General features: G+C 35.5%; 1 protein-coding gene across 2 annotated transcripts in view; it reads left to right on the top strand.

The window, feature by feature from the left end:
- The first annotated feature begins 527 nt into the window (after positions 1-527).
- LOC150094586 (programmed cell death protein 6-like) overlaps positions 528-21,880 on the top strand; it is a 93,081-nt gene continuing 71,728 nt past the window's right edge. For both annotated transcript variants that reach the window (XM_090412111.1, XM_090412110.1), the window contains exons 1-3: positions 528-614; positions 1,516-1,582; positions 14,177-14,310. In XM_090412111.1, the coding sequence (XP_090268237.1) occupies positions 1,525-1,582; positions 14,177-14,310 (192 nt within the window). In that variant the 5' untranslated portion in view covers positions 528-614; positions 1,516-1,524. The remainder of the gene's footprint in view (positions 615-1,515; positions 1,583-14,176; positions 14,311-21,880) is intronic.

Here is a 21,880-nt window from a genome sequence, read left to right as displayed (position 1 = left end):
TTAAGCTATACCTCCTAGACTGTCATTCTGCTGTGATCAAATACTGGCGCTCACGAGATGCCATACGCACGCACTCACTCAACAATGTAACCAACGAAGGAACTACTTTGAATACGTTAACTACAACATTTTCACAACTACTATAAATTAAATATGTATAGTGACTTTCCTGTGCTGTTCACAGTTTTTATCTTCAATGTTTAATGTTTTTTCTTTTCTTATATGAAAACACCTGAAGAAGTTTATGGAAAAAGCCGAAACTAGTCATGTGATACCATTAAACCTTTTCCCTTTACTCTCGATTTATGTCATTCAATTCTGTTAAAAAATATGTTTAACAGCCGAGTAATAAAAATAATAAAAATGTATGGATATGAATGAAAAGAAAACTGACAATTTTAGGCATATTTTACAATATTTTAAATCCTTTAGATATTTGATATTAAACAAAATGTACAGAAAGTTGACGTTGGAAGTGGCGCATGATAGTTCACATACACACACGTGATTATGAGAGTGATTAGGAATTTAAAAGCTGCTCAAGTGTATTATTGTTCTGCTTATTTTAATCACTTTGTCAGGTGATTAATAGTCTTTTTCTGTGATTAAAGAGCGTAAGTTTATTATTTTCAGATGATTCTAAAACATATATTTAAATAATAATAATGAAGGGTAACTCCTGAAGATCATTTGATATTTGTTATTATTATCATCTACTGAGTTATCATAATGAAGCTGGAATACCAAAAAAAACAAACAAAATTCTAAGTTAGGCTTTTATTATTATTATTGTACAGACACATCCTGGAATACCAAAAAAAAAAAAAATTATAAGTTAGGCTTTTATTATTGTTATTATTATTATTATTATTATTATTATTGTACAGACACATCCCGGAGTCAAGAGACACATCGAGGGATTTTTCTTGAAAAAATTGGCGAATAGTACTTGTTTTATTTCGCGTTCAACAGCCCTATATATATATATGGAAATATATATATATATATATATGGAAATAGAAGACAAATAAGACGTGATATGTTTTTGTTTTGATTTGTGATGTGCTACTTTGTGCATTGGTCATTGAAATTCATCGATGACATGAAGACATTGAATGATTTTTCATGCTATTTTCAAAAGAAACAATCTTAATTTTAGCCAGTTATTATTCTGATAAACGTTTCGCCTCAGCCAGCGTTGTGCATTGGTCATTGAAATTCATCGATGACATGAAGACATTGAATGATTTTTCATGCTATTTTCAAAAGAAACAATCTTAATTTTAGCCAGTTATTATTCTGATAAACGTTTCGCCTCAGCCAGCGTTTACTCCCCCCCCCCCATACTTTCACTTTGTGTTATTATTTTTATTATTTCGTGACACCTTCAAGGATTCCGAATGGTGTGTTAATTTATTTAACTATGATGTAGTGTTATAAAGGTAGATACTGAAAGGGCGAAAAAATGTTACAAGATACTGTCTTAAATTTTAAAGATGCATTTACGTTTTTCAGAGACCGGCGATGTTGTCATCTCTCTTTGGAAAGAAAAAGTCTACTACTTCACAAGTTCAGTATTCAGGTAAGACTATATTTTGAATATCTGTGTATTAAGGCTTAACTTCTGGGAGAAATTCATGTTAGAGGCTTAATAGTGTGAAACAGCACTGAGAAAGGATTAAAAATAATATTTAATTCTTCTAGTATTTTGGCTCAGTCATAGTCAGGGAGTACAGCATATGTTTCACTTAATTTTGTGTTGCCATGGTGTGTTACAACTCCTGTGTTGTACTCCCTGACAATGTCTTTGTAACAGATGAAAGATTGGAAGAATTAAATAGTATATCTAATCCTTTCTCAGTGATGCTTTGCTCTATTATTCCTCTATCATGAATATTTTGCAAATGTTGAGATCAGTCTGCATTGAAATCCATGCCAGTAACTTGCTAGTTCATGACATTTCTGTTCTGGGAACACATTAATAATTGTTTGATAGGGAAAAGTGTAGCTTAGCATGTTCTGGTATGACATTCGTCATAAGAGTCATTGTTTGGATTTCTTGTTTTTCCAACATAGTGTTGAAAATTGCAATTCCACACCATGAAGTTTTCCATTCATTCTTGTTCAGTGACACCTGTAAAATATCAAGTTCTTTTCTTATGTTTGCCAATAGAAAAAAAGCACATTGGTGGACATGATAACGTACTTGGAATTTAGGGACACTTTGGGAACGTTATGTGCATAATACAATGAACTGTCAATGATGGAGAGGATATTGTCATGCAGAAATAAAGATACAGATAGCTGCAGACAGATTTGGAAAGGATTCAGAGAAGAATGATTAAGCAATTTCAGGCCTCTGGTATGTTAGGTAGGAGGAGAGATTGAAAGAATGCATTTGAAGATCCCTGGTGGATATAAAGAGAATTAATATGCTCAAGCATATATTTTATATCGCAAGAATGAAAACAGCAAGATTTCCAAAGCAAGCCATAAATTACAAGCCATTAGGAAAAAGAAAAGCAGGACATCCTCTAAAGAGATTCAACGATGACTTCTAAGGCCAGAACAGGCCACTCTAGACCTAATTCCTCTTAAAGCACGATGATGATGATATCTCAAGATATCTAAGTTGTTAAGAGATATCAGATTAATGAAGAAGAGATTTTATTATTACAACACCTCCGTGAGATCTGAGAACTTGTGTAGGAGGATACACTACACAACCTGTTGCCTGATTTGTTGGCTGATTTGCCTGTCTTTGGACAAAAATATTTCCAAAAGTAGGAGGAAGGAAAAACCATGTTATCTTCACCATAATACTGGTTAATTCACCTTCAGTTGAAAAAGTTCACATAATTCTTTGAACAATGATAATTTGAGAACTTTTATAATCAAAGAGCATGGGCCCTGTTATTCTTCCAGTTGTACCATGGAGATATAAGAAGATATGTATAAATGTTTCATAGCAGTGAGAAATAAGGATAATACAAGCAGCATTCCTGGAAAATGTGTAAGGAGAGTGTGAGCAAGAAGCAAGTTTTTTTTTGTTTTTTTCATTGCTGTGAGAGAGAGGGAGAGAGAGAGGAGTTTTGCTAGTCAGCAGTATGCCTGTAATTTCAGTCCATTGCTAATTGTCAGTAGGAACAAATCATGCTTTCTAGTCTAAGGTCCTCCAAGCCAGAGGTTTACTGGTAGTTTCCAGTTTTTGTTGGTAGCAAAGAAAAATGCAGACAAAGACACATACACATGCATGTTTTTATGTTGCTCCCACCCACAAAAGGTTATTTGCAAATCTATAGCACATTTTGTACCATGGGAGGACTAAGGATTTTTTTTTATCAGTTTTATATATTTTTTTATTCCTTTTTTTGCTTAGTCCAGAAACCCTGTTCTAGAGAAGACCAAACATGCAACTTTTTCTAGCCACTACAGGCCTTCAAGGTGGTCTCACACATGTATATGCACATACACATATATATGTAGCACTTTATTTATTTTATTTATTTTTCCCCAGCAGCACATGCTATTAGTCATCTTACCAACAATTGCTACATACATTAGCAAACAAATTAATCCATATGACCCGAATTTTCATTGAGTTATCGATTTTGACGTGGTTTGGTTTTGGCTCACTATTGAGTTTTGCATGTTTTAACTGTCTCTATGATGTTTATTAATAAAGTTGTGCATTTTTAGTGCAAACAAGTTGACATTCATAGTGTTTTATTCATTTTGTGTAGCTATAAAATGGATGCATCTCCAAGACAGTGTTCAAAGATATGTATTCTTTCTCAGCACACATCCATGACTCAAAGACAAATTGCCAACGAGGGTGGTGTTGGTTTGGGTACTGTTAATGCAATTTTAAAGAGGTTTAGGAGATGGGTACCTTTTTTTCTTCTGACAGAAAAGGAAAACATGGACAAAAAAGGAAAACTATACTTACTCAATATTGTTTACTAGTTAGGAAAAGCAAAACGAATCCAAGGTCTCTGCTGTAGACTTAAATAGAGACTTGGCAGCTCGTGGGATTAATGTTTCTGACATGACAGTCTGTTGAAAAGACATACTGTCATGTCACAGTTCACAAAGATGCTCCAGTGAGCAAAAGTTTACAAATATTGGACTGTTGAGAAATGGAAGAAGATCATAATCTCAGATGAGACCCATTCAAGGAGGGGAAGAGAGAGAGAGAGTACCCTATGTTTATGTCTCCTGCCCACCTTCAACAAGCTTCTAAACACCCAGCTAAAAAGATGTTCTGGGACTGTTTTACATATGACGATCCAGTATCACTTGTGCTATTAATAATATGATCAAAAGTGACCAATACATAAAAAATATTGGAGAAAATAGTGGTCCCACAGATCCAGAAAGACAAAGAACTCATCTTCCAACAGGATTTCTCCATGCCACACTTCAAAAAAAGTGAGAGTTCCTCAAAAATCACAACATCCAGTTGCTTTAGTTACCAGATAATTCCCTTGATATTAACCCAATAGAAAATTTGTGGGCCATAGTGAAAAAGAGACGTGGAAAATTAAATTGTGATACAAAGGATAAGTTAATATAATCCATTATAAAAGTATGGTTTCGAGATGCTGAAATAAGGAAAATGTGTTCAATGTTTGTAGAGTCCATGCCTAAGCAAATTAATGAACTTCTTAGGAACAGAGGAGCACATATTAGTTAAAGTTGGAGTTTATTTTTTGTGTTTACTTTCTTGCAATATTAACATTTTTCTTTAAAATGTGAGTATTCAGATTAATTTGTCTGCTACTGTACGAGCATGTTTGTTAAAAGGATGCATGTTAGGCATCCTTTTTCTCAACTTGTTGCATAATTAGACATTATACAACGTCTTTGTACCCTTCTCTCCCATCACTACTAATGCTTTTCATTGGTGAGTAGCTACAAATTGATGATCAGTTCATTAACATACCAAAATGATATATTGCACTTTTCATGGTAAGTTCAGTTTATAAACTCTGCTCGTTTCTGCTTAGTTAAACATTATTAGCTAAAATATTAAAAAAAAAAAAATTGAAATGATAGAAATTAGAAAAACTAATGGTGCTGATCCGTTCTACTTTATCTGACCCACATGTAAAAAGGGTTTGCAAAATCTATAGCACATCATTGCCAGATGCAGGCACAATATAAACATTGTAAAATTATGTCAGTGTTTATTAGGTATCAGCACTACTGTAATGTGCTAGTAGTTTTTCATTGTCATACTGGCAGAAACATTTTTATAAACAGTGCTTGCTCTGTGTGTGTGTGTGTGTGTGTGTGTGTGTGTGTGTGTGTGTGTGTGTGTGTGTGTGTGTATACACACACACACACACACAATCCTATTAAGATTATAACCACCACACCATCCTAATAGTTCATAGGTTCCTCACTTATTGACAGAGCTGTGCTACACAGTGTAGCATATACTCTATTGTTTGAAATGTTGCAAATGATATGCTGTACCATGTCATCAGGACTGCCTGCTACAGATATGCAAGTGTTTGGGATGGACATTCAAATTTGATTCCTTGATGATTCGCATTACGTAATCCTAGAAACATTCAATGATTGAAATCTGAATTCAACAACCATATAACACCTGGAATTTGTTGTTGTGTTTGGTTTGGCAAATCACTCTAGAATGATACTAGTGATGTGGCATGGTGCATTATCCTTCTGGAATAAACCTGTGCTATCTGTGAAGAAAGTTGCCATGAAGGGATAATGGATAATGTACTTTGAGCATTTATTCTACCCGCTATGGCTATCAGGGCCCAAGAGATTCTCAGAAAAACATCCCATCACCGTGATATGAGAGTGATTCCTTTCCCTTCATTTTCTTCTGACCCTGCACCTACTGTCCATGTGGCATAGCTGGAAATGAGATTCAGTCAAAGGCAAGTTTTCAATGATCCATTTGGCATCTTAGATACCAGTTGAATATGTAATTGGTAATGATTAGGTGTAGGTGTGGGTACCTTGAATTGGCGCCTACTTCAGAGGTGATACAGAGGAGAGTACATTGGATTGTGGTCTGGGAAACACTATCATTTGTCCCTTAGTTCAGTTTTGAATGGCCAACCATTCAAATTTTTTATTTATGGGCTTGCACAAAGTGATGTTCATGAGCATTGCTTAAGTATGGGTACCTATCATACCTCAATACTTCTGTTTTGTCCATTATCCATAAGTCCTCAGTAGCCAAGTTGATCAAGCTCGACATGACATCTGAGAGTATGCTTGGTTGGAAACTCAGTAACACAAAATGTCATCTACTCTAGCCGAGATTTTTGGACTACTGACCAAAGGATTCATCATACACTGCCATTATACCTTACATTCTCTGTAGTTCAGCTGCCAATAGCAAACGGTGCCATTTGGTTGGAAAAATTTTGGATTCAAATCTTCCCTAGGACATGAATCTTTATAAGAGTTATTTCATCTAAAGATGGGTCAGCAAGTCTGATATGGAGGCGATAGGATTACTCATCTTGTAAAACAAACTGGCCAAAGAATACATGCAGTTTTTATAGGCAAAAATGCATTATCATAGCAATGATATATTATATATATCAGTGGCAATGATATATTATATATATCAGTGGCATTGATATATTATATATATCATTTACTTTGGGTGTGCTGTCATATGGCTTATGCAACACATAATTCAGGTCAATTTGAACATATGATTGCATTTTTATTGATGTGCGAAAGTTTTAAGAGTGCATAGTGCATTAGCGTTCATCTTAATTGATGCAATTAATTGTAGGATAAATTTGAATACTTTAATTTATCAATTAATATAATTTTAAATATGGAAAACATAAAGGTCAAATGAACAATAGCTATGCATCACACGTGCTGTTTATGTGGGAAGCACAAATGGTTTATTCTTCATGGTGAGATTAGATTATCATTGGCAAATGCTAGTGAGATGCAGATAATTTGAATTTTGATAAAATTTTTAAATGCAGCCATATAATATGCACAGAAATTGGAAAAGGTAATCACTTGGGAAATTATTATTTTTCCAGATTGAATCAGAGAAAGGCTGAAATAATCGCTGTCCTGGTTGGCCGTGTGGTTAGCGTATCCGCTCTCCAGCCAAAAGGCTGCGGGTTCGAATCCCACCATGGGCATGGATGTTTGTGATTGTCTGTGAAAATACTAGTGGTGGTCGGCGATAGGTGGCGTTGGTGTGAACGGTGAAGGTTGGTGGAAGACAGAGCTGTAAAATAGGTGACCTCCCTTGATGAGTCTTTGGACTCCCTGGAGGTGTCACTAGTAATAGTAATAACTCATTTTATGTATACACAAATTCTAACCTCCTTCGACTATAATCAGTCATATAATCTGCGAAAGCTCTGGCAGAAAATGGGACATTCAGTAGATCAGCGTCATAAACACATCAGTTCACATTTCACACATGCAAAAGCACAGCAACTCATGACAACTTCCGATTGGATTGGTTGACACAATGACCAATTACAGCCACTGATTTCTGGATGTTATTGTCTCAGCCCTCACCCTGACTTGTCTTCTGGGCAGTTTAAAACTACTGGAATGCTAAGAATTTAACTCACTGCACTATCTGTATGTTTGTTCAAAGGGCTCAAAGGTGTATGTATTTGTGACCACACCACTGACTATTAATGTGAATGTGATGCAATCTTTATGCATTGAAAAGTGTCCTCTTCATGAAACATTTGTATATTATGTTTAATTTTAGGAATCATATGAAGCCAGGAAACAATTAGAGGAGTCTTTCACAGGAATAAATGCAAAAATATAATATCGGTGATATTGCTATTCCATGAATGTGCACTGCACACCCAGCACACCCTGAATATTTGCCCCTGATATATAAAATTTTATGTTGAGCCCATACATGAGAGGTTGGTTAACTAACATATATGTTAGTACATGTATGGGTAGTGGGTTGGGAAAAGAGATATTAGGGACATCTCCTTTCCCAGATTGTTTACAGAAATAGTGCTGTACCTGTAGAGGACTTTAAAGTGTTTATCATACACTAATAATAATAAGTATAGTTCAAGCTTGTAATAGAACTATGATGATCAGGAAAACCATTCTGTAGGAGGACAATGTGCTGCAGTATTTTGTGTGTTGACCCCAACATATCATGTTTAGCCTATGATACCAACACTTTCACATGTAATAGGTCTTGACAGTGCCACCACACCTAGCCCAAAAACTTTTGTGAGGTATCAAAAATGGTTCAGAGAGCATGAATGATGAATTCTGCTGAGCAGTTGTCTATATCATTGTCTCAGTTATGAGATACTTGTTGGAATAGTGTTCCAAATTGTATGTTTACATATCTGTGTCATGTCTACATTAACAATCAAGATAATAATGTGAAGTCTGATTTTTGATTTCCTAATTTTCATTATTCTTAATCTTATTATTCTCAAGTTAACATTCCTTTGTTTTTTATTCTGCAATTTTTAATTTTTTTATATAGTTTATATATAGCTTATATATACCGTGCGGTTAGCCTAGTGGCTTTGCACTTTGCAACCATATGCCTGGGGAAGGAGTGTCCCAGGTTCGATTCCCGTTGTAGACGTGAGGAATTTGAGGATCTTCCTCAGGCATAGCCAAGTTAGTCGGTCTTGGGCACGGTCAGTAGGGTTTTTTCCGCCAGTTTATCTGGCGTTTTTCATCCCGCAAGCAGGCAAACCGGCCCCGTGAACATATGCCTCTACAGTCAAAAATATATATCCCCCCCCAGTGGCAGACCAGACGACGGGTCAGTTGGGAGTAGTACTAACAAGAAGTCGCATCTAAGTAACACGTGGACTCTGCATAGGAAGCGGGAATAACGCGTAGAAGAAGAAGATATATAGCTTATATATATTAATGTATAGTTTATATTTTTTAAATTTAATATTAGCATATATAGTTTATATATACTAATATTAGATGTTTTTGAATTTTTCCTCTTTTTCTGTGTTGGGCAACTTGAGTATATTTTCTTTATATATAATGTTTGTATCGTCAGTTAGTGAGTTTCATATGGAAACTTGGGTTTTTCCTCCTTTATGCAGTCAAATTTCCCAGAGAAACATGCAATTTACAGACACCAATGAGTGGGTAGAAATGATGTAATATGGTGAATATTATGAAATGTGTAAGTGGAGGATAAAGTATTTTAGATGCTTAATTGTATGATGTTGTGAATGTTCTCTTAGCTCCTGTTAGCATTTCAGTTGAAGTAAAAATTAAGATGGACTAACAGATGTTTCTAATGAATCAAATTTGCCAGCATGAATTCAGAAGTACTTGTGTATGAACTAGAAAATGAATCTTATAGGTATGTAAAATCTCTCACGATAAAATTGTATACAAATTTCTGCGATCACTTTTATATAGGTTTTAAATCATGTAGAAATCAGAAATTGTAAAGTTTTAAAACTAATGTAATGATTCTACTGTTAACTTGTATATAAAACAATGTATATTGAAGGTCTATGTGTAACGAAAAATAAGGGATTAGCTCGGATTATGTTTGACCCATTAAGTTCGAAAGGTCGTGAAATGTAGAAATTTGCCTCCAAAACCAAAGGTAGCCCAAGTGACGTCATCATGTTTGCAGAAGATCCGGGGAGTTACAGCCAAAGAACAAAGAATAAACAGAGCTGTAAAATGGCTCTAGGCTCTTGGAGCTCACTCTCTCTCTCAGTTTTGCTAGTGTCGAGACCTTGGCTCCAGGTGCGTGACCCCAGGCATAGGGGGTATCCAGGAGAGGCCATTACCGTCCAAGGTATTTCCAGTAGCTGCTGGACTGCTATGAACGTGTGGAGTTCGCAGCATCCAGTAGTTCTAGTTTACCAACAGAGAATCAATCTACACTCTTCCGAGAAAACTGCCACAGCAGGACCACCAAGAGCCATCCAGATTATAGCCAGCACTCAGAAAGAAAGGCAAAGTGTAGTAGAACCTTTGGAAGTTTCATCCAAGTTGTTAGGACTGTATGTGAAACGCAAATGTGAGTAAGCTCTGCTCTGTTAATGTTGAAGTAGCTGTACTTGAGATTTGTATGTATACTTACTGAAGTTAGACTGTGATTAGTTAGTTATTAAATTGCGGGAATAGAGAGAGAAGGAAAATGTTAACTTAGGTATGCCTGGATAGAATACTTAACTGAGTATAATGTAAGAGGTAGCTCTAGATAGCTAAGTGTTATAAACAAGTTGATTAAGAGTTTGTATATGTTATGTCCAATTGTATACGTTGCATGCTGAGCAAGTGATAGGCCTTTCGGAGCTTATGTCTCATAATTATCTATTGCATTGTACAATTGACTTAGTTTAAAATAAACATGTTTTGTTTGTGTAAATCTCTTGACTGATCTATCAGCCAATGCACTGTTTCCAAATAAACATCAAACCTGCGAGCCTATTAAAGTAAAAATTGCCACGACTAACTTTTAAAGAATTGAGCATATAAATATTCAGATCTTACATATGTTCAAACCCAATTTCTCATGCTGTATACATAATTTAGAATGCTGCAGTCATAAAACAAATAACTTTTTCTAAATTACTCAAAGTGGGAGTTGGTAACCTGTTATAGTGGACAGACAAAATCCAAGGGTCTTTCACTAACAAAGCTAACATAGGTAAGAATAGAAGGGATTAATTGTGGAGCCTAAGATAAGCAGATAATTGTTAAGTTGAATAAAACGAAGATTTGAGGTTAGGCATAAAGTGTGCACGTACATGAGAACTGAATAGAGCTTAATGGAAATTTTAGTGGACAAGAAATAGAGCTATAATAAGCTAGGTAGAATATAAAATATACAATGCAGCAACTGACAACATTTTACAGGTACTTACACATCTTGTAGAACATACTTAATGAACTTCTATTTTTTTTCTCTCTCTCTCTACTGAATTTTTTATATTCCTTGTTCAGCAAGTGCAACAGATTCTTGTTGAAGAATCCTATAGACAGTAGGAGTCTGAACTGATCTATATTTATGAGCTTCAGCTTTGTGTTTTTATGAGATTTTTAATGGGGTGCTTAAAGGTCAAAGCTCTATAATGGGAGAGAGACTTCCATGCAGTCTTTTGAGGAATGCAGAAAACCAATTGGAGCTTCTGACCTAATGTTCAATCCTCACCTTGTGGTGTACCCTATTAGGTACCTACCTGGATGCTGAAAGAACAAGGATGGATTGCCAATTTGTGATTTAGCTGATCAAATTGTATTCTCATTGGCTTAAACCACAATGTAAAATGAAAGTACAACATGATAGAATTTCATGTAGGCTAGAGTGTTGCCCAGTTAAACAAGGCCCTGATTGTTCTCGTCAGGGGAAACAGGGTAAACAGCACAAAATTCAGCCACTGGAAACAATCCAGGAACACATCTCAACTCAACAGTCAGCAGAGTTTAAGATTGAGCCTAGCATTGTAAGAAGCATCAGTGGAAAAGAAATGGAACTACAGAAGAATTGGATAAGTTCCAGATCAACATAATTACTGAAACAAGGAAGACGAAAACAAGTGAGATCTTTCTAAGCAAGAAATAAAAAAAAACGTTACATTCAGGCAATAACAATCAGAGAAAAGAAGGAATAGTTATAGTATCCAACACTAAATATGAGGATAATCTTGAATGGCAGGCATTATCTAGTAGAGTGATGTGGGCAAATATTAGAATGGGAAACTGGACAAATGAGGCTTATTTATTCCTATCGTCCCACAGAAGGTTCTGCCAAAGAAAAAAATGGAGGAATTTTCCAAGCCGTTAGAGAAGGCAGCAGACACTATGAAAAAGGAAAAGCTGGTCCTTGTTGATCTAAACACTAGAATTGGGATGATTACCAGACATATCTAAATGTTTTGGGAAAATTTGGAGAAAAGAGTCAAGTTAATAACAATGGTAAGTACCTGCTGGATTTCTGTTCAGGATGAACTGGTTATTAGTAACACCATGTTCCAACATAAAAATATGTATAAATTCATATGGAGAGAAGATGCAAGAAATAAGCAAAGTCTCTAAATAATAATATTTGGTTTACCGATCAAGTGTTGATCAATTTTATTAATCAATTTGATTGGTAAACCAAATATTATTATTTACTAATTTATGATCAAGAAAATAACCTTCATGATAAGCAAAGTCTCATTGACTATGTTATAGTTGATAGTGATGTTTTTCCACTGGTTTAGGACACAAGAAGAGTATACAAAGGATTTGAAATAGGAAGGTCACTATTTAGTTTTGAGCAGGATAAAATTGAATTTCATATTGAAAAGAAGTGTGTGTAAGAAAGTTTTAAAATTAAATCAAATTTGAGCATTTCAGAGGTGAACTGTATACTCAGAATGCACAAACATCATTCAAGAAAAAAAGAATTTGAATACAAGAACCAAATGTTTAAAAAAAAAAAAAAAGAAATACCATTCATGAATTCAGCCACAGGGGCAAGTGGGGAGGTTGTCTATAAGGATAGAAAAATCAGTACTCCATGGTAGACTCAGGATGTTAAAGCGGCAGTCAACGAAAATAATAAAGCACATCAAAACTTCTGGTAAGTAAATCAACTTGTGCTCTTAGAGAATATAGAGGGGGGGGAAAAGCAAAGCACTGTGTAAAACTAGCTAAACAAAAGTGATGGGAAAACAAAGTATTAAAGACTTTGGTAAGAACATAGAAAATAAATATCAAGAAGGTGACAAAATATTCTGGATGAAATGGAGAAAAGAGTACTGTAAAAGGAATTAAGGATGATAAAGTTATCCTAGATGTCTAGAGTAATTAATTTGAAAGCCTACTGAATGAAACAAGGAACGTCAGTACAGTTTTAGAAAATTTCCAGCAGGAATGCAGTCAGGTTAAAGTCGCCAAAAATCTGAAATGTGGAAAATTTGAAAAGAAATGCTCAAATATGGAGGTATAAAAGTTTTACAGTGGCTGCATTGCATAATTCAGAAGGCCTGGTCAGAGGGTCAAATTCCAGATGATTGGAGCAGAGCTCTCAGAATACCCATTTATAAAAAGGGAAATAAAACTGACAGTGAGAATTAGAGTTATTTCCCTACTGAACATTTTACTGGAAAGATTTATTATGTAAGTATACTTGAGAAATAGCTATGAAAAAATCCAGCTTGGTGAAGAACGAGATAGATTCAATCCAAATGTAGGTTGTCAGGATCAGATTTTCACCTTTAAACAAATAGTTCAAATCTAGGGAATGTAATATGGATTTGTATTTAAGTTTTATAAATCTGCAAAAGGCATGTGACAAGGTTCCAAGAGGAATGCTCTTCAAAATGCTACAGTAATATGGTATGAGTGGGACATTATGTTGAGCAATTCATAGTCTTTATTTAAGCTGTTAGCAGTTAGAATTGAAGGAAGTACAGGAAGATGGTTTGTTAAATCAGGTGTGTGACAGAGGTGTACATTATCTCCACTGGATCACGTTATGAAAGAAAGTGGTATTAAATATCAAAATTGGCAATGTTATTCTTAGCTCTTTACTTTATGCACATTATATTATACTTCTGAATAAATCCAGTACAAATCTACAAGATTCCCTGACTAAATTGAATAACTGTTATAATAAATTTGGTATAAAAATCTGCAATCAAAAGAAAGACAATGAAAATAGGCAGAAACATTGAAAACATCTATTGTATCTTGATTGGTGAAGCTATAGAACAAGTAAAATACTTTGGTTATTTAGGCACAATTTTTAGTGAAGGTGGCAAATTAAATATGGAAACAGACAACAGATTTAGTAGTTCTGTTCTCTATTTCTGATTTCGTAGGAAGCCAGCTAAATAAGTTTATATGGAATAAGAAAGAAATTAGTCAAAACAATAAATTATCAGTATGATTTCCTGAACTTTAATTCATTATCCAAAATACTCAAATTCTTGCATTCACATTGCATACATTAAAGTTTATTTGTTCATGTGAAATTTCATTTTATACTTTCCTGTTTGCTCTTCAGTGTTTTTAATATTCTGTGAAGTGCTGAGATAATCTGTGCAATTTGCTACACTACCTCATCTTGAACAACAGTAGACTAATTAATTTAGATATTTTGCAAATAGCAAGTTAAATATTTATGTCTGTTATACTTTGTTGAACTAGTATTGTTATGTTTTTATAGCTCCACCACCTCCAGGAATAAGCCCTGAATTATGGCTTTGGTTCCAAGCAGTTGATCAAGATTGTAGTGGTGCAATATCTGCAACTGAATTGCAGAGAGCCTTGTTAAATGGAAATTTCTCCCCTTTTAATGAGGTATCAAAAATACAAGCCTTAATAGAATTTATAAAAATGAAAACATTTTGGGAGATTAATTATATATAAATAAATGAAGCAGTTTTTATTATCTGTTTTATTCCAAAGAACAGGATAAATCAAGCATTTGAACAACTTCAGCAGAGTGCAGAGCTGACAGTGAATGTCATCAATGTGTGAAGTAGTGGAAGTAAGAATAAAGTCAAATGGTTCTTCTCAGATATAACTTATGTTGGTGTAATCTGAAAAAAACAAAAAAGCTCAACAATTGAGATCTTTAAATAACATTCATATGGTGATTTATTCAAACAGTATGGATTTTAGTATATAATATTAAACACGAATATAGGTTTTGTTGATTTATGATATAAAACATATTTGATTGTAGCCACATTAATGAAAAACATAAAAATAGATGAGAAATATTTGGATTAAATAATATATAAATCAATATGTAAGACCAAAAGTTTGTGTAGCAACATGTAAGATACTTTAAATTAGCTCTGCTCACATCTTCTTGAATGGTGTCAGTTTCCTTTCTAATAACTTCATAAGATTTTTTTTTTGTCTTGAAATATAAGAAAATACATTGCAGATTGAACAGAATGTTTAGCTATGGGATAATAGCAAAAAGCTAAATATACCACCACACAAATACCACATATTAATTGTAAAAATAGTGGCATTTGTAGGTAAGGGTTAGTCAGAAGCAAAATAGTCATTACTAATATTAAAATAGAGTAAATAACAGGAAAATATACCCGAGGAATGGAGGGAGAGTACTCTTGTCCCCATCTACAAGGATAAAGGGGATGCACAAGAGACTGTAAAAATTACAGAGGAATAAAGTTGATGTCCCACACAATGAAAATCCTAGAAAGGGTTCTTGATAGAACATTGAGGAAGGAGGTGGAGATTGCAAAGGAACAATTTGGCTTCATGCCTGGTAGATCAACAACAGATGCTATCTTTGGGTTACGGCAGATGATGGAAAAGTTTCGAGAAAAACAGCGGGAGCAACATCTGGCATTTATTGATCTGGAGAAAGCATACGATAGAGTGCCAAGGCAAGAAGTCTGGAGGTGTTTGAGGGAGATGAAAGTTCCAGAGAAATATGTCAGGTTGGTGCGGGAGATGTACAGAAATGTGAAGACAAGTGTTCGGACCTGTCTGGGACAGACAGAAAGTTTTCAAGTAACAGTTGGCTTGCATCAAGGGTCAGCATTTAGTTCGTTTCTGTTTAACATTGTGATGGAGGTGGTGACAGAGGAGGTGAGAGAAGATGTGCCTTGGACAATATTGTATGCAGATGACATCTTGCTGTGTGCAGATTCAAAAGAAGAAGCGGTAACTAAACTGGAAAGATGGAGAAAAGTACTGGAAGAGAGAGGTATGAGACTGAGCAGAAGTAAGACAGAGTATATGTGTTGCACAGTGGGCGGCAGCCAGGAGACAGATCTGGAGCTGGAAGGAAATGTCATCAGGAAGGTGAAGGACTTTAGATACTTAGGTTCAACAGTGGAAGAAGATGGAGGAGATGAGAAGGAAGTGGGATGCAGGATACAAATGGGTTGGAGGAACTGGAGAGAGAGATGGCTGGAATGCTTTGCGATAAGAGGGTGCCAATCAATCTAAAAGGCAAAATCTACAGGACAGTAGTGAGACCAGCTATCATGCATGCTATGAAAACTGTGGCCCTGAGGAAAAATAACATCAGCAGAATGGAGGTAGCAGATATGAGAATGCTTAGGTGGATGTGCGGTGTGACCAGAAAGGATTGTCTGAGAAATGACTATGTGAAGGGAACAGTGAAAGGTACGAACTTAGGAGCGAAGATACAGGAGGCAAGGTTGAGATGGTTTGGTCATGTGATGAGGAGGGAGGATGAATAGTGGGAAGAAGGGTCATGTAGATGGATGTGCAAGAAAGGAGGAAGTGTGGGCAGCCAAAGAAAAGATGGAGGAAGCTGGTAGAAGAGGACTTGAGGATGAAGAACTTGGATGTGGAGACAGGATGATGTGGAGGAGACTCATCATCAACAGTGACCACACGTAAGTGGGAGAAGCTGCAGAAGAAGAAGAAGAAGTAAATAATAGTAAATAATTACTTTTAATTACTCATCAGATTTCTGATTTTATCAAGGAGTGCATGGAATACTTAATCTTGTGGTACTGTGACAGTACCACACGATTAAGTTTGCATTATTTGCTAGCCACATATGAACTACTTTCTTCCAAATTAGTCTTTTGTCAGCTGTCCAACACTGAACTCTTACATTTTAGTTTCTAAGGTCCTGTTGACTGGACACTCCTTGGTAATCCTCTGGGCTTTTGTTCTTTCCATTCTAGTATCATGTCACTTTTTTTCCTAACCTTTCCTTTCCCCTTTTTTTTTTGTGACCATCATCATCATCAAATTCCTGCCATGTATCCTCAAGGGGTATACAGGATATGATAGTACTATATGAAAAAAATTACATCATTACTAACTTCCTATCTACAATTTTCCTCCAAATCAGTCTGTTACTTGTCAAGACTCTAACATTATCAGATCTTATATTTCTATCGTCTAAGGCACTTCGTACCATATCAATCCACCTATATCTTGGTCTTCCTCTGGGTCGTTTTGCTGCCAACCTGGCAGAGAACACTTGTTTTGCTAATCTTTCTTCGCCCATTCTGTTTAAGTCACCATACCACCTGAGATTAGCTCTGGTAACGCATTCCTGGATACTGACAATGTCAAGTTCTTTCTTAATATCTTCACTTTTAATATGATATTGCCATTGATGCCATCTGTTCACGCCTATAATCTTTCTCAGGACTCGCATATCTGCAGTCTCTAGTCTTTGGTCAAGTGTTTTACTTCTGACCCAGCTCTCAGATCCATAAGTTAAAACTGATTTGAACCCTGTCTTGTATTCAGCTAATTTAGTTTTCTGACTAATTTCTCTCTTATTCCATATGAATTTATTCAATTGACTTCCCACCATACCAGCTTTGCTGATTCTGTTGTCTATTTCCATATTTAATTTACCATCTTCAGTAAAAATCGTGCCTAAGTAGCTGAAATGTTTTACTTGTTCCACAGGTTCTCCATTCCCAACACAGTTGACATTTTCAATGATTCTGCCTATTTTCATTGTCTTTGTCTTTTTATTGCTGACCTTCATACCATATCTATTACAACAGCTATTCAATTTAGTCAGAGAATCTTGCAGACTTGTAGCGGATTTATTTAGAAGTATAACATCATCCGCATAAAGCAAAGAGCTGACATTAACATCTCCAATTTTGATATCAGGTTTAATACCACATTCCTTCATAATGTGATCCATATAGATAATGAATAACAGAGGGGATAATGTACATCCTTGTCTCACACCAGATTTAAGATTAAACCATCTTCCTGTACTTCCTTCAATTCTAACTGCTGACTCACAACTCAAATAAAGACTAAGTATTGCTTGATATAATGCCCCATTGACACCATATAACTGCAGCGTATTGAATAGCTTCTCTCTTGCACCTTGTCATATGCCTTTTCCAAATCGACAAAACTTAAATACAGATCTTTGTTATATTCCCATGCTTTCTCGGCTATTTGTCGTAAAGTGAAGATCTGATCCTGACAGCCTCTATTTGGCCTGAATCCAGCTTGTTCTTCACCAAGCTTTTCTTCCACAATTCTTCTCAACCGTTTCTCAAGTATACTTGCATAGATCTTGCCGGGAACACTCAGTAGGGAAATACCTCTGTAATTCTCACATTCAGTTTTATTTCCCTTTTTATATATGGGTACTATGAGAGCTCTACTCCAATCATCGGGAATTCGTCCCTCTGTCCAGGCTTTCTGAACTATGCAGTGCAGCCACTGTAAGACTTTTATACCACCATACTTCAGCATTTCTGGTCGAATATCATCTACTCCTGCTGCCTTTCCACATTTCAAGCCTTTGATGGCTTTTTCTACTTCAAGTACGGATATGTATTCCTGACTGCATGCCTGGTCAGTGTTTTTTATCACTGTGCTGTCATCACTGCTTGTTTCGTTTAGCAGTTTTTCAAAGTAATTACTCCATACTTCAAGGATATCTTTTTCTCCTGTTTTCATTTCACCTTTATCATCTCTAATTCCTTTTACAGCACTCTTTCCTCCATTCCTAAGCTTCTTCAACAACCTCCAGAATATTTTGCCACCTTCTTGATATTTATTTTCTATATTCTTGCCAAAGTCCTCCCATGACTTTTGTTTAGCTAGTTTTACACACTGTTTAGCTTTCTTACATTTGTCTCTGTATTCTGTAAGAGTAAAAGCTGACTTATTTCCCAGGAACTTTTGATATGCTTTCTTCTTTTCCTTCACTGCCTCTTTAACTTCCTGTGTCCACCAGGGAGTTCTGATTTTTTTATCTTTGCACACAACCTCACCACATGCCTCTCTGGCAGAATCAATCAATGTTTCCTTCAGAGTTTGCCACTGAATCTCCAAGGTTTGATTCCTGTTCTCAAACTCTTTCATTTTCTTTTCAATGATATTTCTGTATTTTAGTCTACAGTTTACATCTGAGAGCTGCTCAACTTTTATTCGCTTTAAAACTTTCTTACATGTTATTCTTTTCAATATGAAATTCAATTTTATCCTGCTCAAGACTAAATAGTGATCACTTCCAATTTCAAATCCTCTGTACACTCTGGTGTCCTGCACCAGGGAGAAAACATCACTATCAACAATAACATAGTCAATGAGACTTTTCTTATTCCTAGCCTCTTCTCTCCATGTGAATTTGTGCACATTTTTATGTTGGAACATGGTGTTAGTAATAACCAGTCCATGTCCTGAGCAGAAATCCAACAGATATTTGCCATTATTATTAGCTTTGCTCTTTTCTCCAAATTTTCCCAAAATATTTTTGTATGTCTCACAATCATTTCCTACTCTACTATTTAGATCCCCAACAAGGACCAACTTTTCCTTTTTCATTGTGTCAGTTGCTTTTTCTAAAGCCTCAAAAAATTCCTCCACTTCTACCTTAGTAGAACCTTCTGTGGGACCATAGGCACAAATAAGTCTCATTGTCCAGTTCCCCATTCTCATATTTGCCCACATTACTCTACTTGAGACTGACTGCCATTCAAGAAGATTAGCCTCATATTTTGTGTTGAATACTATGACTACTCCTTCTTTTCCTTGATTGTTATTGCCTGAATATAACATTTTGTATTTATTGCTCAGAAAGATCTCACCAGTTTTGGTCTTTTTTGTTTCAGTCACCCCTATTATGTCGATCTGGTACTTATCTAATTCCTCAGCTAGCTCCATTTCTTTGCCATTCAGCTTCTTACGTTGATAGTACCGATCTTTAACTCTGGTGATGTTGAGTTGGGGTTTGTTTTCAGATTTGTTCCAGTAGCTGACTTTTCGCTGTTCGCCCTGGTTCCCTGGCGAAAACAACGGGGGCCTTGTTTAACCGGGCGACGCCCCAGCCGGCATGAAATTTTGTCATGTTGTACCATCATTTTTTATTTTGGTTTAACCAATAAGAATACAATTTGGTTATTGCTGACCTTCATACCATATCTATTACAACAGTTATTCAATTTAGTCAGAGAATCTTGCAGACTTGTAGCAGATTTATTTAGAAGTATAACATCATCTGCATAAAGCAAAGAGCTGACATTAACATCTCCAATTTTGATATCATGTTTAATACCACTTTCCTTCATAATGTGATCCATATAGATAATGAATAACAGAGGGGATAATGTACATCCTTCTCTCACACCAGATTTAACATTAAACCATCTTCGTGTACTTCCTTCAATTCTAACTGCTGACTTACAACTCAAATACAGACTAAGTATTGCTTGATATAATGACCCATTGACACGATATAACTGTAGCGTATTGAATAGCTTCTCTCTTGGCACCTTGTCATATGCCTTTTCCAAATTGACAAAACTTAAATACAGATCTTTGTTATATTCCCATGCTTTCTCAGCTACCTGTTGTAAGGTGAAAATCTGATCCTGACAGCCTCTATTTGGCCTGAATCCAGCTTGTTCTTCACCCAGCTTTTCTTCCACAATTTTTCTCAACCATTTCTCAAGTATACTTGCATAGATCTTGCCAGGAACACTCAGTAGGGAAATACCTTTTGTAATTCTCACATTCAGTTTTATTTCCCTTTTTATATATGGGTACTATGAGAGCTCTATTCCAATCATCGGGAATTCGTCCCTCTGTCCAGACTTTCTGAACTATGCAGTGCATCTACTATAAGACTTTTATACCACCGTACTTCAGCATTTCTGGTCGAATATCATCTACTCTTGCTGCCTTTCCACATTTCAAGCCTTTGATGGCTTTTTCTACTTGAAGTATGGATATGTATTCCTGACTGTATGCCTGTTGAGTGTTTTTTACCACTGTGCTGTCATCACTGCTTGTTTCATTTAGCAATTTTTCAAAGTAATTACTCCATACTTCAAGGATATCCCCCCCCCCGTTTTCATGTCTCCTTTATCATCTCTAACTCCTTTAACAGCACTCTTTCCTCCATTCCTAAGCTTCTTCAACAACCTCCATAGAATATTTTGCCACCTTCTTGATATTTATTTTCTATATTCTTGCCAAAGTCCTCCCATGACTTTTGTTTAGCTAGTTTTACACAGTGTTTAGGTTTCTTACGTTTGTCTCTGTATTCTCTAAGAGCACAAGCTGACTTATTTGCCAGGAACTTTTGATCTGCTTTCTTCTTTTCCTTCACTGCCTCTTTGACTTCCTGTGTCCACCATGGAGTTCTAATTTTTCTGTCCTTGCAGACAACTTCACCACATGCTTCTCTAGCTGAATCAATCAGGGCTTTCTTGAAGGCTTGCCACTGAATTAACCTTTGTGTCTTTTAGTCTACAGTTCACATCTGAGAGCTGCTCAACTTTTATTCGTTTTAAAACTTTCTTACATGTTATTCTTTTCAATATTTTTCAATTGGCCATACACTTTAAATTAACTCTGTTCACATCTTCAATTGGTGTCTTTTTAATAACTTCATTTTAATAACTTCATTTTTAATAAATTCCTTTCTAATAACTTCATTTTTAATGATTTTTTTATTAATGTTATTGTTCGCTCCCTAATTTTTCTCAGAACTCTCATAACAATGGTCTTTGAATCAACTGCTTTATTTCTAACTGAACTCTCCGATTCATAAGTTAAAAATTGTTTGAATGCTGTCTCAATGTATAGCATATTTTTGCTTCCCACATCATATAATAGTTTTGCTTATTCTGTTATCAAATTCCATATTGAATTTATCACCTTCAGTAAAAATTATGCCTAAATAGATTTGGAAAATATCATCATCAAATTCCTGCAATGTTACCCTCAAGGGGTGTACAAGGTATGATAGTACAACATGAAAAATTTACATCATTACGAACTTCCTATCTACAATTTTCCTCCAAATCAGTCTGTTACTAGTCAAGACTCCAACATTATCAGATCTTATATTTCTATCATCTAAGGCACTTTGTACCGTATCAATGCACCTATATCTTGGTCTTCCTCT

Source organism: Typopeltis vanoorti, chromosome 22, assembly GCF_054136105.1.
Source record: "Typopeltis vanoorti isolate ZY-2024b chromosome 22, IOZ_Tvanoo_1.0, whole genome shotgun sequence".
In the NCBI taxonomy this organism is placed as follows: Eukaryota; Metazoa; Arthropoda; class Arachnida; order Uropygi; family Thelyphonidae; genus Typopeltis; species Typopeltis vanoorti.
The sequence above is the reverse complement of the archived record's forward strand: the minus strand, read 5'-3'. Positions and strand labels throughout refer to the sequence as shown.